Below are 18,905 nucleotides of genomic sequence, written 5' to 3'. Positions count from 1 at the left end.
TCAAAGCACATGTCAGCTCTGGGCTTGGTTTATTAAGTAGTAATCAAAGACAGACAAGAGGTCTCAGATTCTTCATTCAGGACTCAAAAGCGGTCTTAATAAAATACAGCTGGCTTAGAAAGTTTGTCACAGTTTTACAGTATCCAAAGTGACAGCTTGAAATAAAAATGCTGAGGTTTCGACATAGTAAAGGGAAGAAGACATTTAAATAGTGTGCTAACAAAGAATATATCTCCCGATACCATGACAGTATCGATCTGGCATTATATAAAAAAAAGAAGACAATCTCTAGCAAAAATCTAACTCAATGCGTAGGACTCTTTTCAACACTCAAATATACAACAATGTACATCTTTTGGTAAACAACCATATTTTCAATAGATAATCCTTTGTTCAGAAGTGCACCTGAAGGACAAAAAAATAACATTTTTGATATCCTTTTGCATCGAATGCCTCCCTCTTTCAAGATACACCTCCATGGCAACTGTTATTTCTTTGAGTCACATGTTGACTTTTATCAAGAATAAACATTGTTTTACAATTCTGCATAATTCACTCCCTTTGAATCAGGAACTGTACATCAAGTCTGAAGTCCATTGGCTGAAGCAGAGAGGACATATGTTGCATTTTGACATCTTGGGACAACAGTTAATTCTCTGTTATTCTCCCTTATTCCCTCTAAGAAGGGACTCCGTCCAGTTGGGCTCCAGTACCGGCTGTGGATTTGTTGTTGCTACTGACGACCACCAGGGGGTAGGGTGAGGTTGGCCATCAGCTCATGAACAGACGCAAATATCGTACACTCACCTGAAGAGAGAAAAAACAAACAAAAATAATACCCACTGTTAACAAAAACATCTACCTTCAAAGTCTAGATAACAAAACTATGTGAGTATTTTGCCTGGTATTAGTTTCTCTGTGCATCAGTGCTCAAACTAGATATTTCTCTGTGTGTGAATGAATGCATAGCGACATATTCTGTGAGTGTCAACTAGGAGTCGGGAGTCTCACCCTGTCTGGCGGGGTGCAGCTCATTGAACCTCTTAAGAATGTTTGAGACCATGAGCGCCGCAGCCCCGGAGGAGCTGTGCTGTCTGGGGATGTCGGCCTGCTGGGTGAGGCCTGTAGCCATGTCGTACACGATGGGCACGATGATGCTCACTGGCTCCTGGGGCACGGGGATGCGCTGGGTGAGCTGGAGCTGGGGGCCGAAACAGACACAAGACGCTGGGTCAGGTACGCCAACATGTTTATAAAGAGGATTTATGTCTGACAGAGGTGTATGACCGTCCAAGCTTATGGAGGATAGATGGTGGGTTGCTGCCGAAACGTACAAAGAAGAGCATCTTGGACTTGAGCACCACGGCAATGGTTCCAGGAGGGGCGATGGGAGGAGCGCTGGGAGGGATGGTCAGACAGAACTGGACGTTCCAATTCAGCTGGCCAGCCTGGTCAGGGAACTGCAGGAACAGAGAGATCAGAGGGATGTGAGACATAAACAGACATTCAATACATGATATTTACTCACTTCTCCTGCGGACTGTTCTGGTCTTTCCCTGACAGTCCCATATCTACTAACACACATGAATGTGGTTGTGTGGAGGCAGTCACATTTTCATGCACAGTCTCACACCCTCAAACACACACACAGGCTCTGGCTCTGTTTCTTGGAGCACATGGTGTAATTGTTCCCTCTCTTGTTTTTATTATCCTTGTTTTTAATCTGCTTTTGTGTCCCTTGTGTTCTGTGAAGCACTTTGTGACAAACCTGTTTGACTCAAACACAGACAGACTTAAGAGACTCACACACCACCATGTATTCAATATCCATAACCTCTCTTATAAAGACAAACACGGCCACCCACCAGTTCGAGCTTCATGATGCGTACGCAGTCCCTGAGAATGTTAGTGGGAGCCCCCAGCAGCTTTGTGAAGGCATTCAGAGTGTTGTACTTGAAGGGAGGGCCAGCCACCTAGAAAAGAGGACACAAGGAGATGGGTCAATGGCTTAATGATGTAGGTGTGCATGAGTGCATGTGGGTATACAAGCCTATGTGACTGGCTGCAAGTGCGTGCTGCCTATACCTACCCGGGTCTCAAAGAACTTCTCCAGCACCTGCAACTCCTCCTGGGACCAGGGACCAGCGTTCTCTGGAGTGACTTTGAGCTGCAGTGTCTGGTAGTTCTTTGGGTTGAGAGCCACACGGCACTTCAGCACCTCCGTCTTGAACATGATTACCCCAGGCTCGTTGGAGTTCACGATGGACAACTGGAGGAGAGGTGACAGAGGAGGAAAGGGTGAGGGGAGTACAGAACAGAAAATGTCATTTGAGAAAGGAATGATCAATCCGGGAAAGATCTTTCCCAGTTCTATTCAGGCAGTATGAAATACAGTGAGAGAAAAGTACAGCTTGAAGCAGAAAGAGATGACTTGTGCAACGCTCACGTTGGGCTCTTGCTGAATGATCCTCTGCAGGTGGCGTCTCATGATAACCGAGCCCAGGAAGCGCTCCAGCGGCGAGCAGAGGTAGCTTCCTGCCAGGCCCGGCACCAGGCAGGGCGTGGGCGAGGGGAGCAGGAGCACATGCAAGGCATTGTGGGTGAGGATGGTGGGGATGGAGGCGGCCCAGGGGCGCTGAGGTAGCTTGCGGGGTGGAGGCATACTGCTGGGCATGACCTGGGAACCTGAGAGAGAGAGAAAGAGACGCATATACAAAAAGGTTAACATGATAATGATGTTTTGTATAGCAAGTAAACAAATTACATACAACAATTATGGTGAAAAAAATACAACAGATGGTTTTTCATCCCAAATGAAATTATCCCCACACAAAGGATTCTAATTTCTTTGATAATGTGAGGTAATACTGAGAAAGCAGCACTTACTGGTTCCAGCACGCGGAGAATGAGGGTCAGGGATGGGCGAGTGCAGCGAGGGGTTTCCAGGGGACATTCCGTGGATGCGCGCCCCAGGAGAAGGCCCTGAGACCTGGGGTGAGCCGGGCCACTGGCCCCTCTGGCTGGGAGACACCATGGTATAAGGAGAACTGGGGTCCAGAGCACCTAGGGGGTAGACAGACAGGCATCAGCCACATAATGGACTTGACTTACAACAACAAACACTGTCAGATGCATGCACTACTGTGTGCCCACTGTTTACCCTTCTAACAGGCTGTTTGTCATGTGCTGGCTAATGTCTGCAGCCAAGTGCCCTGTGAAGACGCTCAGTTCAGCTCATTCCAGCCCTATCCAGCCCTTGCCCAGCCCAGAATCAACACCCAGCCAGCATTAATGGCTACCCTGCCACTTACCGTGGGGGCTGGCAAAGCTGGTCTGGCCCATGGCTATGCCCAGAGAGGAGGGAGACGGGGTGGGCCCAAAAGGAGAGGGTGCCCTCAGAGCTCCGCTAGGGGAGCCGGAGGCATGGATGGTCCCTGCACACATGCACACACACACCAAAGGGCTCGTCAGACTCAGGTAGAGGTTGACAAGTTCTCCTCTCTCTCTCACACACACACACACACACACACACACACACACACACACACTCATATACACACGCACTAAAGCTGGGCCGAGGGCTGTGGTCTCTGGCTGGCGGGCTGAGATGGAGCAGGATGGAAGGAGCAAGACTGACTGCATGCTTTCTCTCCTCTGGTCTATGAGGTGTGTGTTTAATGTTGCATGGCATAAACACAATTGATCTCATGGTTTCACAAAATTAAAAACGGGCACACATTGTTGCTCTCCCCCTTTCTCTCTCATATGTACACAATTTGCTATCACTTCACACACAAACACACAGAAGTTAAGCAAGTGGGTGGCAGGTGATTGATGAGAGTGATTTGATTTATTCAAAAACAGAGTGATTTGATTGATGCTATATGGGTGGCTAACAAGCTCAGGTGGCACAAATAGCACAGGGCACCATTCGCTCACATACACGTACATGAGCCAACTACTACACATGCCCTCCCAAACACAGCTCCAGATGGCCTCTTACCTGGTGACTGGGTGGGCATCATGGATGGCGAAGGAGCTACATTGGCATGGTAAGGTGTTGGCGGCGAAGTGAGGGGAGGGTATACGCCTCCTGCGCTCCCTCTCATTGGCTGTTGCTGCTGCTGCTGGGCTTGCAACTGGTTCATTAGGCTGTCCATCACGTCTACGCCCACCGGCGAGGGTGGGTTATCGTCTTCATTGACAGACCGCCTGCGAGCGTCCTGATTGCTGTCTACAAACATGTTCAGGAAAGTCTAGAGAGGGGGAAGAGGGGAAGACAAAAGTTGAAAAAAGTGTAAGTTGTTGTTTCTTCTTTTAATTTAATTTTCAAGTCCAGTTATATTAATCACAAGAAAAAAAACCTTCAAGTTGTATACACATATGACTAATATCCCTCTCACATCGGACTAATGTCCCAGGAAAAATGTGTGAAAGGGTCGGCCAGTGTTAAGTCGACCCCGCAAAATGCCCCTGGTCAAGAGGTCCGAGTCAAGACCAGGGTCAAACTCTGCCCCACCTGGGGCTGGTTTCGCGGACAGGGATCAAGCATAGTCTTAGACTAAGGACTTTTTCAATGGATATCTCCAATGAATTTTGTCTTTAGTCTAGGATTAAGCCTAGTCCTAGACTAAAGACAAAATTCATTGGAGATATCCAGGACTAGGCTTAATCCCTGTCTGCGAAACCAGCCCTTCATGTGTAAGTTCAGTGTTTAACCCATGTCACCAGGCCACACCTTTTGGTTTTCAGCTGGACCCAGATGAGCATAGTGTAATATTCCCAGACTGGGTGTGGGAAAGAACTACAAGTGACACGGCTTTGTCACCAGGCAGTTCAGACAGAAACTTGTCTCCCTTCTCAGATAAAAATGTGACAACCCTGTCTTTCCTACATTGCTTTCCTACATACCTTGAGTCCCGGAGCAGGGTAGAAGCCTTCTACAATCTTGGTGTTGTCAAAGAGGCTGTAGGCTCCGTCTCGGATGGCCACCACCCCGCGGCTCCGGCAGTAGATGTCTATGCAGTACATGTTGCGGAAAGCCAGGCGGATGTGCGTGGGTGACTGGGGTAGGATGGAGAAGCACTGGTAGGCTGTGTTGGTGCGCTGGGTCAGACCCAGCATGGGCACCGTCGGTAGCTTGTTGATTGCATTCAGGGGGGCCTGTGTGTCGGACAACACCTGGAGAGGAAAATGGAGAGAGAAAAGTCAAGTTACCCTGCAGCCGCATACAAGGTAGAATATACGTCACAAGAGAAATAGAACTTGGAGAACCAGATGAGTGGGGTTTGCTACATAGGACAATACAATGAGCACCAGATAGTTTAAAGAATTTCAAAGTCAATTTAGGATACTTTTTCCTGCCAGCCACTTTAATTGTCCTGATGTGGTAAGCTCCACCCATCTGGTACTCCAAGTTTAAAACACTAGGCATAAATAAACAAGACTAAGACAAACGCTAAGAATTATTTGCAAATACTACTGCAAATACTACTTGACCCAGTTCTAGCAAGTCTGAACATGTGTGCTGTGCGTGCATTTTTGTATTGATGCTACGGTGTACCTGCAGTAGCTGTACCACGTTCGGGCTCTTGTTGAACATTTCCTGCAGCTGGTGGAGGATGATGTTGTGACAGTTGGAGCAGCCAGAGTTGGGCCCCACCGTGCCAAGGGCCAGGTGGAAACGCTGGCTGCTGGAGTTCCACTGGATGGTGACGGAGCTGCCCTTGGTGCTGCCGTAACACAGCACCAGTTTACGGTAGTTATACAGCCGGATTTCAGAGAACAGGCTTAGGTAAGACGGCATCTCTGGATGGAAGCAGACACAATGTGGGTCCATGTTAGATGAGTAGGTTTCTGTCTCCAAGCATCAACGCATCACTGAGTGATACTTGAGAACCTCAGAACTCGTGGAGTCTGGGATCTCTCAGTCTGGGATCACACCTAGACCGTAATGCATTTATGTTGTTGCAAATTATGTGCAGACTTCTACGCAATGATCCCATGGTTCAAACTTATTGAGATTAAACTGATTAGACTGTTATATCGATTGTAATATTATAACATAAATTTTCATTGTACTTTTGATTGACTAATGAAGGGTTTTCACCACAAAAACCTAAGAGAGATAGTAAATAAAACGGAAAACATTTGTTTTAGCTCATACATGCATATTCAACACATAAGTAGAATAAACCCAACGTATGCATCACCTTCATCACACACAGTGCATCTGCAACAAATATGATGCAGCAGTAATAGATTCACACATTTGAAATGAACTGGCTTCCATCAGAGAGTAATGCATTCCACCCATAAAGTGTGATCTTGGCGTTAGAGACAAGCACGCACGTACCTGGTAGTGCACGTGAGAAGTCGAGGACACATTGGTAGAGCTGGCTGATGGAGCTCCAGTCGTTGAGAAACATCTCCACCACCTTCCTCCCGCCCACTGGCTCCGACAGAGGGTTTTCATAGGTGAGATACACGTGCCGTGTGGAGGCTAATAGAAGGGACGGGAAGGTGATACATTTAAGGTCGAGGTTGAGCCATGTAGCAGGTGCAGACAATCCACCTTATTCACACATGGCCATATTTGATTTACGTCATACTCAAAACACTAAGCACAAGACAGCACATCAGATGTAAGCAATGGCAGATTCAACTGGTCTTTGGACAAAAAATGCAATAGAAACCAAAATAATCCAGCAGTTTGTTTGAAAGGAACATCCATGATGGTGAATGTAAGAACTTCTCACACCAGTGGTTCACCTATCCATGACCTTGGCTAATGTTAGCGGTCAACTACTTTATGTTACAATGTTATTATGACCAATTGCTAAAATTGCTACAGTGAGTGTTTACTCATCAACTTTCGGCGGTGCTGTGGAGAGGTCTATGTGTGTTCCAATACCTTGCTCCTTGCTGTGTGTGCTGTTAAGAGGGCAATTGGCCAGCACCAGTTCAGCCACCCAGGTTCGGTTGTTCCTGCCCTGCAGGCGGATGGTGCAGTCCAGTACGGTGCGATCTAGAGCTCTTCTGGTCTCCTCTCCTACACCTTTACAGGGAGGAATCCTAGGGAAGGGGGAAATAACAAAATACATTTTAAAGTCACAATATTTAAAGCAAATTTTAACGATTTTTTAAAGAAGATTTTGCTCTAATTTAGCTGTCATCTTGTGTGTGTAACGTATGCATGTGTGAGTTTGTTATTGTGTGTATTACTTGAGGAGGCGTATGGCGTGACTGCAGCCGTCACCCTCCACTTGGACGCCCTGGTTTGGGATCTCCATGTTGGACAACTACACACAGACAGACAAATAAATACACATATGCACATTAGTCTGAGAACACAAGTGTGGCAGTAGAAGGAAGAAGAAAACGGGACTGGAATCAGGAATATGAGATAGAAGAATGAGTATGAATGAATGTCTTGATATGAAAATAATATAGATGAAGAGGTGATGGGCAGGAAGAAATGGTGGAAGTATCACTGAAATAAAAAGACTGACTGACTAAGGACAGAGACATACCTCTGCTCTGAGGCCAATGAAGGGCATGTTGGTGTCACACATGGCCACTAGGTGAGCCAGCTCCTTATTGAAGGCACACATTTCCCCAGAGCGCTTGGGCTTCTTTGGCTCCAGGGCCCCCTGGTCTCCAGACAGCTACAGCACAACGGGACAAAAGACACACTTAAGAACAAGTTTTTTTTTTTCTATTTTTATTTATCTATTGAGCACTCATGCTCTTTTCCAGCAACGTTATGCTTCACATTCACACAGCTGCTCAGTACAACCAAAGCCTTCTACTGTTTCCCACTTAGCAGCTCCACTAGAGCAGTTGGGGGGTAAAATGCCTTGCTCAAGGACATCTTGTAAATAGCTACATTTTCCAAGCCAGTTCAGAGATTCGAACCGGCTACTTCTCGAACGTCTAGGCTACCACCGCCCCCGTAAAAGCTCAAAGAAAATGCCATTCGTGTATGGTGAGATATGTATAATCACTCTAGCACTGACTCTTACCTTCCTCTTAGTCCCAGGACGGGCCCCTCTCCCTGTTGTGATGTCCTGGACAAGCTGTTCCAGGTTGGGCTTGAAGTGTTGCAGGAGCTGGGCGCACGGAGGTCCGTCCTCTCCCTCCAGCTGAGACACAGACAGGAAGGAGTACTTGTACTGCAGCTCTGTGGGATTGCCAGGCACATCCAGCATCTCCACCACCTAGAGAGAGGGATGGATGAGGGGTGAAAAAGAGAGGAGTGAAAAAGAGACAGGAGTGATGGAGAAAGAGAGGGGGGAGTTATAGCAGCACTGAGTGCATATATCGGTGCAGTGGCATTTTCTGGAAGATTGGCATTTCGATTTTGCCCTTTTGAGCAGAATATTGGAAGGGAACTCACAATGTAGTACTGTGGTAGCCGTGTGAGCTTGATGAAGAGTTTGTGTTTGGATAAGCTGCCAGCAGGATGAGAGGCTGAGTTGGAGAGGTGGAGGACGTCGGTACACACAGTGGGAAGGTGCTTCACTGACTGTCGACAGCGCTGTTCCCCCAACCAGAACCTGGACAGAGAGAAACACAGCAAGTGATTGAATGACAGCTAAGTTGAATGGTCCAGGGCTCATGACAGCACTCATTCTCACTGCATTCACACTGTTCGCTAGTGCAAGTCTCTTGCTGCCTCAGCAAGTCATCTAGCAACTTACCTAGCCAAATACTATTTCAGTCATTTCATCACTCATTTTCACTTACACATGCCTGCCAACACTGACTGGCTGCGTTTAGAGACGTTTTTGACGGGCCAGAGGCAGGCGTCACACTCCGGCTCTCACGGTCGACTCTTTGCTGTGCATCATCACCGTCTACTCAACTGCCTCTACTATCCTTAGCCTGTTCCCAAACACTCATTTACAAGGGAAATATTGATTTCTATTTCAAGTTCATGTCTATGACTTAGGGAGGTGGATTTACTTCAGTTGCTGAAGCCAAGATATGATGCGCTTCATGTCGTCGTTGATGGTCTTCTCAATGTCATCCAGCATGGATTGATCTAGAGAGAGAACACAGCAGGTTTTTAGGTTCACAAATCATTGTCTACAGGACAACGCTCCAATGATCCCTCTGTAATTATTCAGCAGTGCCGAGCAAGAAAATTATAACCACAGAGAGAAAATGTGACATTCAATTACCCTAGCCAAATTTTCATAGAGGTGCAGTCCTAACCTTGCCTGGGTCCAGACCTTTGAATCCGCCCACTCCACCAAGTTAACTGATTCTGGTCTGGCATCGTGACATGAAACAGCGGTTTCTCCCGGTTGAAAAAGTGATCAGTCCAATGAGCGCCAGGGGGGACTAACGATTACCGATTACGATTAATCAGTGCCACGGGCGGGACTAACGGCGTTGTCAAGCTGTTGTCAAGCGTTGTCAAGCTGTGCGCCGGAACCAAGGGGAAGTAATAACAACAATGGCGACCGCTATAGACAAGATAGACGCTGCTATCGAGGCTGTTCTAAATCGATTAAAAGTCGTCGTACTTTGTTTTTACTTTGTTCCGTGTTGTCAAAGATGCTCTACACTTTCTGAACCGTCTCTGGTGTTGTCATGGCTACGCATCAGTGTCAACTTAAAATGACGTTAGATTCAGGCGGATACGTTGGTCTCTAGTGATTGATTAGGGAAAATCGAATCCCTTAGAGTGGAGGCAATGTCAGACTGAAGATGGAAATGGAGTGTAACGAGTTGACAATTCTGTCTGATATCAGGCAAGTCCTAACCCAATTGTTAGAATTAATGTCTCTATTATGATGAAGTATCCAAAGCAAAACCCTTTAATAAATGCAACACGCACTAGAACCATTATTGGGACCAACACAAGGACAAATGTGGGACCAAAACAAAAAACTAACCTCCATCACCATTGCTTCATTACATTACAAAGGATACATGGTGCTCTGTTTGTAGTTTTGAATTTGTGTTTGCTCCTACTTACCTATACCATACAGCATGGGCTGGAACATCCCAGAGTGCAGATCTACAAAGATGTGTAGGCACTCTGAGCGACCGCAGGGCTCCAGTATTGGAATAACGAGTGTGGGCAACGCAGTCTCGATGAATGCTGAAAAACAGACACACAGTCATAGTGTCATGCACTCAAATATCTCTCTTAGATACCTCAGATGTCACACACCTCTGAAGCAAACAGACAGATTTTATGCATGATGCATTTTGCAAAGAGATCCAGCACTTAAAGAACATTGATTGACTTGAAGGGGTCAGTGCTGCATCACTAGTGGGAGACAACATTATTTACTGTAGCTTTGCGCTATATATGCCCAGGGAAGTGTTCAGTTGTTTGAATAAAGAGAAAGTAGAGGAAATGCTTACAGTTGTCGCTGGGGTTGCTGGCCTTTAGAATGGCCTTCAGTTCCTGTAGCTTCTGATGGGAACGGGCATGCACGCTGTCAATCAAAAGTTTCTCCACTGAGAGATGATCAATCTGCAAAATGAATGGGAGCAGAGAGAAGATGTTAAATCATAAGAGACTTGTTCAGCAGGCCATAATGCTACATACGTCATGTCCAGGAGATTAACCTTCATAGCTCTCTCCATTAGTTTAGAGTCACAGGCAGGGAGGGGAGGTTCATGAGATATTTGCAATGGCTTGGATCCATCTGAATCATCAATCTTGATGGTGACTTTGTGTACTGATGCGGTGCCCGTTTTCCGACCCAACACTTGTTGGCTGGAAGAACAAAAAGAGAGAGGAGGGGAAGATGGGAGGAAAACAGTATGAATACAGTCAACCATTATGGTTATTATCTAATCATTCAGTTTTAATGTCGTTTGACACAGGTGCACCATCTGTGTATAAAAGTCTTACTTCCAGACAGTGAGTGTGAGGTATTTGGCGGGCAGGTATCTCTCCACCTGCACCAGGTCTCCCCAGCGCTCTCGGACCAGCATCAGAGTCTGGGAGTGGAGCACCTCGAGCTGCAGCGACAGACAGAAGGAGTCTGGACACAAAGGGGTTAAGGAAGACACAGCGTGGGAAAATACTAAGACCAAGAGACTAGCGATATAGTATCATACACACCTCACCATTAAAATTCAGAACACACCCAAACACATATCCTCAAGACACATATACTCTGTTTGTAAAACACACCCTTTAAAAGGGCTATTTGTGCCGAACACAGACAACTCTTTGAGAGGGTAAGCTGCACCACTAGCTTTGGTGCAGGGGAGGCAGAGCAGAGATGCACTGATTAGCATTGTGATTAGCATGGCCGCGCTCAGCTTGCATGCTTGATTAAGGCCTTTGATGTTAGCATGAATGCTAACAAGCCGTTGTTTTTTCCCCTGTGCCTGAGGGTTGACAGACTTAAAAGTAAGGCTACAGTTTACCGTTTTACCACCAACTGATGAGCAATAGGCGTCTGACTGTCTGATAAAAACAAATCCTCTGCTTCCCATAAATACTGGTTATGACAGCATGACGAATGGCACCATTATTAATGCGTGACGATATAAGTGCTATGTGGTGGATACTAGTGTTGACATGACATGATGGTGGCAGTACTTAGCAACCGTAGTTCGCAGCTGTAATTTTCCCAAAGATACTGAAATGTTGTAAAATATATTAATTTGCCATTATCAACAGGTGTTAGAGACAAACTTTCATGGGAAATTAATTATACCTCACATTATAACATGGCTGAGCAATAGGATATAATGTGAATAGTGCTGCTCTTTCCTTGTCGATAACAAAAAGCTGTTGTGTTGTTCAACCATGAAAGGGGGAAAAGGGGGCTTGGAAGGATGCAATTCTGCAGCTGTGTTGCTCATTGGAATGCTGTGTACGTATGCTTGACCAGTCAATACTCTATATGCTCCGACACACACTGCCGCCCTGCTGCAGTAGTTCACACCAGACTGGGACCCAAGCCAAGTGGTTGCAGGCAGGGCACGAAGAAAATGCGTGTGCACGTGCGTGGGTACACACACTCACAAAAACACACAGAAAGGATACGCAAGCAGTTGTACATGTCCTGTAGGGGTTTCTCATCTGCAAACAGACGTGCCTGGACCAACTCGTGGATAAAGTTCACCTGCATACTGTGGACCAGGGCTCGGCCATCTGTCGGTAGAGGGAGGGAAGGATGGATGGATTAAGGGAAAGAATGGGGTGATAGAATTAATATAGAAATAGAGAGATGCCGAGGGAGAGAGGGCCAGAACGAGGTAAGACAAGTCAGAGGAAATAAATTGGCAAAAAAATGTCAATCAACTTGTGTCTACACTCCACAAACACCTTCCTCACTCCCTCCCTCTCCTAAGCTCCCACTGTTGTGTGCAGCAGTGCTGGATGTGTCCTTGTCTTACCTCCGGTTTCCTTGTCCTCCACCAGAATCTCCAGCTTCAGCAGCCTCCAGGGAATATCCGGGTCGTCTCCCATCACTGTCAAGGTGGCCTCAAACTCTCCTTCCACACGGAACTTCACACGCCCATTAGCTAGACAGACAGTTGAACACAAACTTGTTTTGAGCAGCCATTATTTCTGAAGAACAGCAAGAGAGGCAAACAACTGAAATATTCAGGTGTGTGTGTGTGTGTGTGTGTGTGTGTGTGTGTTTACAAGAGCAACTTACCCACTGTGAGGTTGGCTAGCTGAGGGGGCAAGTCTGTGGTGACAAGGCGGTGCCGTAGAATCTGATTGAGCTGGTTCAGGGTGGTCTGCTTCTCATTCTTAGTAATGGGGTCTGGAGGAATGATCTTATCCTATACAATGCACACAAACACAGTGGTGAGCTAACAAACTAGATCAAAAGTAGGGTTGAACGATTTTGAAAAAATATCTAATTGCGATTATTTTGACTGATATTGTAATTGCGATATGATTTGCGATATTAGACAAATGATAATTTTTACATCATTATTCTCATTTTCATTGAAAAACGTATTACAATGATTATGGTGTGATTTTTGCGAGGATCTGTACCAAACAAAGATGTTTTCTTAAGTCTGTAGAATATGATGTGTAGGCCAGGACATCTCTGCAGCACGACAATATTTAATTTAAAATGGTATTTTGACACATATTTCGCCTTTAACAAATATTGCGCCTCCTGCGATTTGAAAATTGCAGTGGGCCATATTGCGATTTCGATAAAATTTTGATTAATTGTTCAGCCCTAATCAAAAGAGTAAGTTAGTTAAAACTATGAGTTCGATTTCCCAACAGCCTTTCAAGCCAGGCTGTAGACTAGTACCCTAGAGAGGTAGAGTAGGAACCATAATAACAGACTTACTCGTATGCATGTGGGCAGGCGTGGGTAGGACCCTGTTGTGAGCACATCAATGGCGAAGGGGATTGCAAAGCTGGGCAAACGGGCATGTACCAGGGCATCTCTAGCCAGCGATGCCAGCCTATCAGCCGTATCCACAAACAGGATGGCCTGCTGGTCCAGGAAGCTGGAGATCATCTGTTACCATGGAGACCAGAGGTGGGAGGTGAGTGTAAGTTGATTTTGTGTTGTGATGGATCAAAGGCCAGTAGCACTGCAGTGTCTTATTAAAATTCTATAATGAAGTGATAATGGTTGTGGATATTGTAAAAGACATACCGCACACTTTTCAACTTTCCCTGCATTGCTCGCCCACTTCACCAGTGCTAAGAGACGCACAAAGAGCTGCCTGGTGCGACTGGCAAACTGGACAATCTCAATTTTCCTGTAAAGAAAGATGAGTTCAATTCAAAACAGATTAAAAAACAAAGGCTTAACTGAAAGGGTGAATAAGAGACCTGTGATATGGATGAGATTTGCTGAAACCTACCTCTCCATGTCAGTTTTTCTGGGAAGCCTGAAATAGGGACATCAAAACTTCATTATCACCACCATTGTCATCATCATCCAAGTATAGCAATAGCCTAACATGTAACCAGCCCCAAATCCTGTGCATCCCTGGTTTGTCTGCTTGGTAGACTACAATAGATGACACTTCTACAACTTAGCATTGATGGGAAAGGGGTCTGGGGTGAAGAGAAACTGGCAAGAGGACAGCAGACTGGTCCAGGTGGTCCATCATCAGCCTGGCTGCCCCCTGGTATCTCAGATACTTATCACATGATCATCACCCCAACACTTCTCTTAAACAACTAACCTACTAGCCATAGCATCAAAAGACATAAGAGGGTCTAGTATTTACAAATCCGCCGTCACATCAATCATTGCCCTACCAAGTTACCCTATAGAGCTTATTCCTACCCCCATACATACATACATATCAAAAGCACTCCCTAACCACTCGATTACCTGCAAATACAACTATGAACAATCCCACTTAGTACATATTTAATGGCTAGGGGGAGAGTGGTGGGAGAGCATCCAATGAGTTTACTGGCAGCAAGAGTAGTTAGCTAGCTGGTTAGCCTGCTAGTTGTCCTAGTTAGCTTTTATGTTTAGGCCTAAAATGTTACTTACAGTTCAGCCAGCAGGGTAATTTCATGGTAGGTCCTTTGAAGAAGAAACTCAATGAGCACGCTCAGTCGGACCCCCTGTGTGGCCGGGGCCCCAGGTGGAGGTGGCTGGGGACCCGAGGCTATGGGACCCCCAAGCGGGACCAGTTGCCCATCTGACCCAATCTGCACCGGAGCCATTTTACAATGACGATACGAGCTAGCTACGGCGATGCACACCTACCGTTAAAACAAAAAAACTAGTCGTAGTAACTTCCCGTGAAAAGAAAAAAATACGCCGTCTCACAACATTTCTCTCGCGAAACGAGTTTCTTTTATTGGCTCGGCTTCCTTGTTCGGCAGGAAACTCGCTAAATACATCTAATTTGGTAGCTAACTCATTACGGAGAACATTCAACGCTGCTCAGCCGCCATCTTTGCTGTCGGGAATGAGCTCAGGTCTGACTGGCGGGACAGAAAACCCAGACAGGAGCAAATGAGGAGTGGACGGGAGCAACGTCTCCCTCTGTCCTGGCCCCTTTACTCCGGTCAACCTGCAAATACACAGTTTAGGCCAGTGGTTCCCATAGAGTCCCAAACTGCTCAGAGGGTCCTTGACAGCAAAATCATTAGCTTCATTTCATCATTGCATTCACTTGAGGTTAGTAATGCGCGAGAATGCATAACGACTAGGGATGTGGTGGTGGAAACTAAACCCACCTAAACTGAGTTTTCCCATCTTTTTTATGTGCGGAATAGTTTCCCAACCTGTTTTAGGCTGACATGCTTCTTCATGAAATACAATCATAGTACACATCATAGTAAGCATGTAGATCACGTGAAGACAGAATATAAATGAATACGTTTTTGAAAATATCATTGTTTTTAGTTGAAATTGATGGTTGTTTTCGTTATAATGATTACAGAATAGTTTTTTATTTGCCATTATCTATTTATGTATTCATATAATATTTGGCTGTGACTTGTGAAGATCTGGAGACTGTTTTTATTTGCCCAAAAGGGAGTAACACAAGCAGATCAGTTGTATTCTTATTTGTTTACTCTACTCCATTTGAGGACCTGCAGACCAAAGAAAGAAAGAAAGACAAAAAAAGAAAGAAAGGAAGAAAAACAGTTGGTTCTGTTTTTGATTTATTTTTTGATTAATATTTTTTTGGGGCATTTTACTTCTGGGTCTACATTTTTTCATGAGATGAACAAAATATATTTTTGTACAGTTTACACTTTGTGTAGATCAGTGGTTCTCAACCTGGGGGCAGGACCCACCAGGGGGTTGTGAGATAATTGTAGGGGGTCCTGAGATGACTTATGGGGGAAAAAATATTTCTACTATGCGCATTTATTATTGTGTCTGTTTATTAAGATTTTTCACTAATCGTTGCTTTTTTCTTGTGAAATACTGAATAGTTTTCTGCCTCTCTGCTTTGAACTGTTCACCACTCTGAGTCCGCACTATGCAGGCTGCTTAGTGTAGCCACAGGCATCGCTTTGTTTCAAGGGGTGATAAGCCAAAAGGTTGAGGACCACTTGTTTAGATGATGATTTTTAGCATTTGTACAGAATTTTGAAATAAAAAAGGTTTTGTAAATTAGGGTTTGTGTCCATCTCTGTATTAAGATGATCACTTGTGAATGGCTGTACAAAAAGTGTAACCATTCAGCACGTTTTTGATGCATTTGCATGAAATGTATACTTAGAAATCCCAATATGTATACCAAGCTTTATAGTTACTGGGTAAACCCATGCTGAGTTGTGAGCCATTGTATTCATGGTTAAGACCACATGCACCAATTCCAACCAAACTATACTGACAAATATTCAGCTCTAGAGCAAGTGAACCCAGTTCCACAACATTTCATTTCCTACAGGTACATTCATTAAGGTGTTTAATGTGCCAATGTACTGAAATATTTTATATGTTTGTGGGAAACATTTGCATACACTTGCAAACTAATGGGGCGGATAACTTCCATAGGAAGGTAGTGTGCAGTGAACATACAGTGCTGTTTTGGGTACAAGGGTGTAATGATTTGAAAACACTGAGTAGATATTTGGTTTCAGTGTCAGTCTAGCCTTCCAGCAAAATAATATTTATTTAAGATATTGCAAATAAAATAGCATTCTATCATTACAGGGTTACCTACATATAGTAACACAGAATGTCCAATAGTTCAACTCTGCCTTACTATTCCAAGTTTGCAGTAAATGGCTTGATGAATATAATACTTGCATGTTTATTGGAAAAAACTATCACAGCACATCACTCCACTGATACACTGGGCCAAGTCTGATAATCAAGCCAATTGTTACTCCAAAAAAAACAGTAATAGTAGACTTGTATAATTCAGGAGACAAGTTTGTAGAGCAAGGATAGTTTGACAAGTCTGCCCAGTAAGTCCTACATTGTGAGAGTTATGGCCTTTGACCTTTAATCATAGCACTCTGACTAGACCAGCTAGGATAGTATTTGTTAAGTCAGTGTTCAGGGGCGGCATGGTGGCTCAGTGGTTCGCACTGTCGCCTCACCTCACTGCAAGATTCCTGGCCCTGGCCCTTTCTGTGTGGAGTTTGCATGTTCTCCCTGTGTTTGTCTGGGTTTCCTCCCACAGTACAAAAACATGCAGGTCAGGTTGAAGCGTGAAGCTCTTAATTGCCCGCAGGTGTGAATGTAGGTTTACCAGTGTTCGCCCTGTGATGGACTGGCAACCTGTCCAGGATGTTTCCCTGCCTTCTGCCCAGTTCATGCTGGGATAGCCCCCCCCCCCCCCATGACCCTCAATAGGAATAACCGGTTAAGGACAATGAATGAATGAATGAATGAATGAATGAATGAATGAATGAAGGAAGGAATAATAAAAGACAATAAAGACAATGAAGTCAGTGTTGACAGATATCAATCATAGTGCGAAAGAGTAGCAAACTAACAACGATGATCATAAACTGAAGAAAAAAATCACCATGTACCTTTGTGTTAGCATTACTTAAATACCTAATTGCCTCCACACTATAGGGCTTAAAGGGCTTATTCAAAAAACAGTCGATATCCAAATAGCCTATTGCATCTGAGAAACCAACAAAATAAGTACAAAAGCTAAACTTGGACAGGTTCCATGACTTAAGGAGATGTGACTGACCTTAACTTTTGTTTAAGCCGTTTGCAAAAAAAGGTCTTAATGTTTCTACATGCAACATCAATGGTACTATAAAACTGACTTGTTGTGACTACAACTAAATGAGTCAATAATAAAAAAGGCTGAATAATGTAGCTGAATATTCAGCCTTGGGTCTCATTGGCTTGATTTTTCTGACCCAAAAAAGCCCCTGAAAGCAGTCATCTCATATATGCAATTTGACACTAATGTACTTGTTCATTAATTTACAAGAATGCAGTGTTACCCCCATAAAATCGCTGACCGCATCAATCAAGAAAAAGTGTTCTCTCTGCTAAGGTTTAACATCACTAGCATGGTTTTGGGGAAAAAAAAGAAAAGAAATGAATAGCCATAATACAAATTGTATTTACATCTGTTTTCAATTGGTGAAATGTCATTCTGATAAGAGGAAAGGAAATATTTTTTAGTATTCATCATTGTCTGCTCTTGCAGTCCTTCCTGTGGTACTGACAGCTTGCTAGATGCAAAAAGATTGTTGACTGATTAAGGTGTATCCAGAGGTGGAGACAAAGTGGTTTTCTTTCAAGAACATGACTCTGATCAGACACAGGAAAGAAGGTAATGCATTAAAGATAAGGAAAAAATACTGGGAAACACACACACACACACACACACACACATATGCAGTGAGTCAGCAGATGAGTCCCTCTATCTTTCTATGATCTCATTTTCTAACTCCTATGCTTTTCTTTCTCCTTTATTCTGTGAATATGATACTGTCCTAGTTGTATAGTTGTACAGATGTTTGGTCAACAGTTTTAAGATACAGTAGATGATCTTGTGGGCTAGGCATAGGTTATTTTGTGAAAATTTCCCATAGGCACTAGCTACCTTGAGGGTTTGGGGGGTGGGGGGGTGTAATATGTACATGCGCATGCACATACAGGCACACAACACATAGGGTGTGGCAGGAGAGATTGACAAACAATACCATGGCAACTAGAAGGGAAAGTAACCTGACCCCAAGAGAGAGGCAGAGAAATAGAATACAGGTGAGATGAAAATAGTGTAATATTCCACCGTGCTGTCAGTGAATCTGTTACAAATGAATTGTGCCTCTCCCACCCTCCATAACAGCTTGTGTGTACTGTAAGAAACTATAGTATTTTCAATAATAAGGACATATATATTAGGTGGGGCCCTATTTAGCAAAGAGTGTACATTGTAAGTGGCTTATGGGTCATTTAGATTTTAGGGATTTGGCTGACACTCTTATCCAGAGCAACTTACAATGGCTGAGTAGGTAGGGGTTCAGC

The 18,905-nt window shown here is 44.6% G+C and overlaps 1 protein-coding gene across 2 annotated transcripts; it reads right to left on the bottom strand.

Annotated features, from left to right (window-relative positions):
- Positions 1–3: 3 nt before the first annotated feature.
- On the bottom strand, positions 4–14,889 carry med14 (mediator complex subunit 14). Of its 2 annotated transcripts, XM_071527910.1 has the most exons (29): positions 14,481–14,889; positions 13,834–13,860; positions 13,623–13,728; positions 13,308–13,481; positions 12,648–12,777; positions 12,382–12,510; positions 12,029–12,136; positions 10,880–11,012; positions 10,591–10,741; positions 10,384–10,495; positions 9,989–10,114; positions 8,968–9,046; positions 8,399–8,558; positions 8,025–8,219; positions 7,533–7,667; positions 7,225–7,301; positions 6,914–7,074; positions 6,356–6,502; positions 5,564–5,808; positions 4,912–5,181; positions 4,004–4,256; positions 3,312–3,434; positions 2,887–3,063; positions 2,447–2,685; positions 2,090–2,269; positions 1,866–1,973; positions 1,335–1,460; positions 1,012–1,201; positions 4–807 (listed from the first exon to the last, which is right to left on the bottom strand). In XM_071527910.1, exons 1-29 carry the CDS (start codon positions 14,654–14,656, stop codon positions 734–736), a joined length of 4,311 nt encoding a protein of 1,436 aa, XP_071384011.1. In that variant the 5' UTR covers positions 14,657–14,889; the 3' UTR covers positions 4–733. The 2 variants fall into 2 exon arrangements, with proteins under 2 accessions (XP_071384011.1, XP_071384012.1); XM_071527911.1 differs by lacking the exon at positions 3,312–3,434.
- Between the last annotated feature and the right edge of the window lie 4,016 nt (positions 14,890–18,905).

The sequence above is a fragment of the Centroberyx affinis genome, unplaced genomic scaffold (genome assembly GCF_046629955.1).
Source record: "Centroberyx affinis isolate AG114_WGS23_722 - 3 ecotype Tasmania unplaced genomic scaffold, CSIRO-AGI_Caff_v1 ptg001586l_1, whole genome shotgun sequence".
In the NCBI taxonomy this organism is placed as follows: Eukaryota; Metazoa; Chordata; class Actinopteri; order Beryciformes; family Berycidae; genus Centroberyx; species Centroberyx affinis.
The sequence above is the reverse complement of the archived record's forward strand: the minus strand, read 5'-3'. Positions and strand labels throughout refer to the sequence as shown.